This window comes from Aspergillus brasiliensis (genome assembly GCF_001889945.1).
Source record: "Aspergillus brasiliensis CBS 101740 unplaced genomic scaffold ASPBRscaffold_39, whole genome shotgun sequence".
In the NCBI taxonomy this organism is placed as follows: Eukaryota; Fungi; Ascomycota; class Eurotiomycetes; order Eurotiales; family Aspergillaceae; genus Aspergillus; species Aspergillus brasiliensis.
This window is the reverse complement of record NW_027137480.1, coordinates 16,941-19,982: the sequence shown is the minus strand read 5'-3', so window position 1 is coordinate 19,982 and position 3,042 is coordinate 16,941. Positions and strand designations below refer to the sequence as shown.

General features: G+C 45.6%; 1 protein-coding gene across 1 annotated transcript; it reads left to right on the top strand.

Moving 5' to 3' along the window:
- Positions 1-1,021: 1,021 nt before the first annotated feature.
- ASPBRDRAFT_79701 (GNAT family N-acetyltransferase) lies at positions 1,022-1,798 on the top strand. Its single transcript, XM_067629479.1, has one exon. It carries the CDS (start codon positions 1,089-1,091, stop codon positions 1,635-1,637), a length of 549 nt encoding a protein of 182 aa, XP_067472858.1. The 5' UTR covers positions 1,022-1,088; the 3' UTR covers positions 1,638-1,798.
- The last annotated feature ends 1,244 nt before the right edge of the window (positions 1,799-3,042 follow it).

Sequence of the window (3,042 nt, the reverse complement as noted above, 5' to 3'; positions counted from 1 at the left end):
GTAAAATACGGGTATTTTATATTACTAGCTGTTTTATACAGATTTAAAATATAAAAAAAAACATATTTTAATTAAATTCTTAGCACCAAACGCTAGATGTATAGATTAAAGCCTCATACTCTTCAATTAGTTAAGTTATTTCAAATTAGAAAAGTGGTTTTTATATGGCATTATTAGATAGGCCGCTCGACCGTATGGGCCGCGCGATCGTGGTTTACGTTATAGGACGGTAATGCTTATTCTCCTCTTGTTCTTTGTTTGCATGTCTCTACCGTTTCAGATCCCTTTTAATTCTCGTCTCACCGCTTGAAAGTCTGTTTCTTAGAAGAAATTATTAAGAATATTCCTGAAGGCTATACTATAATAAATAATATGTGCAGATAAAATAACACAAGTTATAATATAGTAAGCATAATTATTACTTGAGCTTCCACCACTGCCATGCCAAACACTTTAGGAACACTAAAAATATTTGATCCAGTCACGAACATCACTTATTAACCGACGAGCAAGACCCATGCTCACCTCCTCTTTAATGATTAAGTCCGGGTCCTTGTTCTCATAGACCTGCTTAAGATCAAGATTATCTGTCAAGGCGATATCACAAGCCTTTTCGATATTATTCTTAAGTATCTCGCAATCTACTCTGGATTGCTGCCAACGACTTTTCCCCCCTAACAGTGGAACCCAGTGGCAGATCTGATGTCAAACCCAGCAGTTCGATAGCCTGCTATATAGTCAAGGCATTCTTCAAGTGGTAAAGTGGTAAGTTGTGCGTGGTCGCGTAAGTATCTAGCCTTTATTTGTCAGCTAACACGTCCTTATTGTAGCTTATCATTCTGTCAGCCAATGGAATGTCAATCGAAGGGCGTTAACTAGTCAGTAGCCCAAAAGTTATGTCAATTAAAGGGCGTCAGACAACACTAGCTCTTATGTTCGGCTAATGCTGTCCACCATTTATTACTGCTTCATATGCCAATTATCGAGCTCTATTCTACCAGATTCTCCTAATTGTAGCCTTACGCAACCATTCAAAACTCCATCCCTCTGTTCACAGTCATTTTTGCCTCCCATTCCCAACACTCAAAATGACCACCTCGCCCCTCCCCACCCGCCTCGCAACCCCAACCGATGGCCCCCAAATTAGAGACCTAGTCGAATCCGCCTTCCGCGCCGCCGACACGCGCCCCAACTGGACGGGTGACCTCGCCCTCGGAGCGCGCTTCCACGTCACGCTAGACGACATCCTCACCCGCATCACGGAAGAGGATAGTGCAATCCTCATCGCCACCGCCGCCGACGTCGACTCCAATGATCCGCCCATTATCGCCTGCGTCAGCATGCGCAGGCACGGGCCCGGCCTCGCTCGACTCTCGTACTTGGCGGTTAATCAAAGGTATCAGCAGGGGGGCCTTGGACGAATGATTCTGAGTCTTGCGGAGGGCCATTGCCGCGACGTTTGGGGGGTGAAGCGGGTGGGATTGAATGCGTTAGATACGCGGTTGGCGCTGATAGGGTGGTATGAGAGGTGCGGGTATGCGCCCACTGGGGAGGTGACGAGGTTTCAGTTGCCGCCGGATGTGCTGTCTTTTGTGGAGATGGAGAAGGGGGTGGAGGGGGTGGTTAGGCTGAGTTGAATGGGTGGATGGGTATGTGCGGTGCAGGATTGGGTTTGGAGCCGCTGCGAAGGCATTAAGTCAGGTCAAGCTCACGTCCCTGCCGGATGGAAGCTATGTGGTCGGTTATTAAGGTAGATAGAGAGTTTAAGGAAGAGTGCTTACATGAACTTTGTTGCGAGTTCTTTGGCCTGTTTCTACATCCTTTTTTCCTGCTGGAGAGCTGGAAGGTGATGCCATTATCGCTGGTGTGCTCTATGACATAGGACAGCGTTTGCATAGTCTTCACGGTTGGCTAGGTAAGTATGTTCGACAAAGCACCATTAAGAGATCTGGATCAACAGTTCTTTCAGTCTACATCAGGAACAATGATCATAATTAGAGGTCAGCACAGTATGTCGGATTCACCATTGTTGGATACCCTTGCTTTTGATTAGGCAAGCATCGCCCATTTCACGCCGCATGGCTTCTTGGAAGCTCCAGTAGATAAAACTATACGTGTTGGAAGATCTAGGCATTAGATCAGACCCCAGGTGTGTGGAAAAAAATTGAGACGAGCTGAAAGGTCACCTGTCTTACCCGAGTTATCTGAGACGCCTACAGTATACCGCGTACAATTTCCATCACAGCAATGTCGGCTACTATAGTCGAACAACCACTATTCTGCCACCTTGCCAGGCTTCCACCTGAGTTAATACTCATATGCATGAAGGGAGATGTTCAGTCTCTGAGCTATATCGTGCGGATCTGCCATTTCTTTCGCAGTGTGCTGTGTAAAGAGCTCGAGGAGCATGCAGGCAAGTATGCCGTGTATACACAACGCGTTGATTATCTGTGGTGCTGCGAGGATTCGTATACTTACTTTGCCTTTTGAAAGTGGCGGTGCGCAGGTACTATCATGCGAATTTATGCACAGCCTTTCTATGACCGAGGCGATGCAGCTCATGCTCAAAGCAAGCGCTAATCCTAGCTTTGCGTTGGGCCACAAGAGCGGCTTGATGCTCTATGTCACTAACCTAAACCAACTATCCTGCGCCATCTGCTGGGATAGAATGTTGAACACTTGAAGAAGCGCTTTCAAGCCAGTCTATCAGCAAGATTACTAATCTACAGGGATTTTTATGATATCAACAGCTGAGGACATATACTGAAAGGATCTGTGTGTGGGCTTGAAGGAGATACCGCAGATGTACATTAGAACCTGGGTTGATAGATCATTGATAGTTGCCCTTCCGGCTGAGCTGCCGGTCGTTAATAAATTGTGTGTGTCTGTTTCCAGATGACTGTTATTAGCAGCAAGGATCTTCTTGACTTGATATACAATAAGAAGAATTAGAAGTATATATTATAATTAGGACTATAAAGGATAGCTACACGGCTTTACTAGCATATCTGACTTTCAACAGCTATACAGAATCAGAAAAAA

What these genes read in the sequence shown, in the direction of transcription:
- ASPBRDRAFT_79701 (XM_067629479.1), top strand. Translation starts at nt 1,089, where the DNA reads ATGACCACCTCGCCCCTCCCCACCCGCCTCGCAACCCCAACCGATGGC.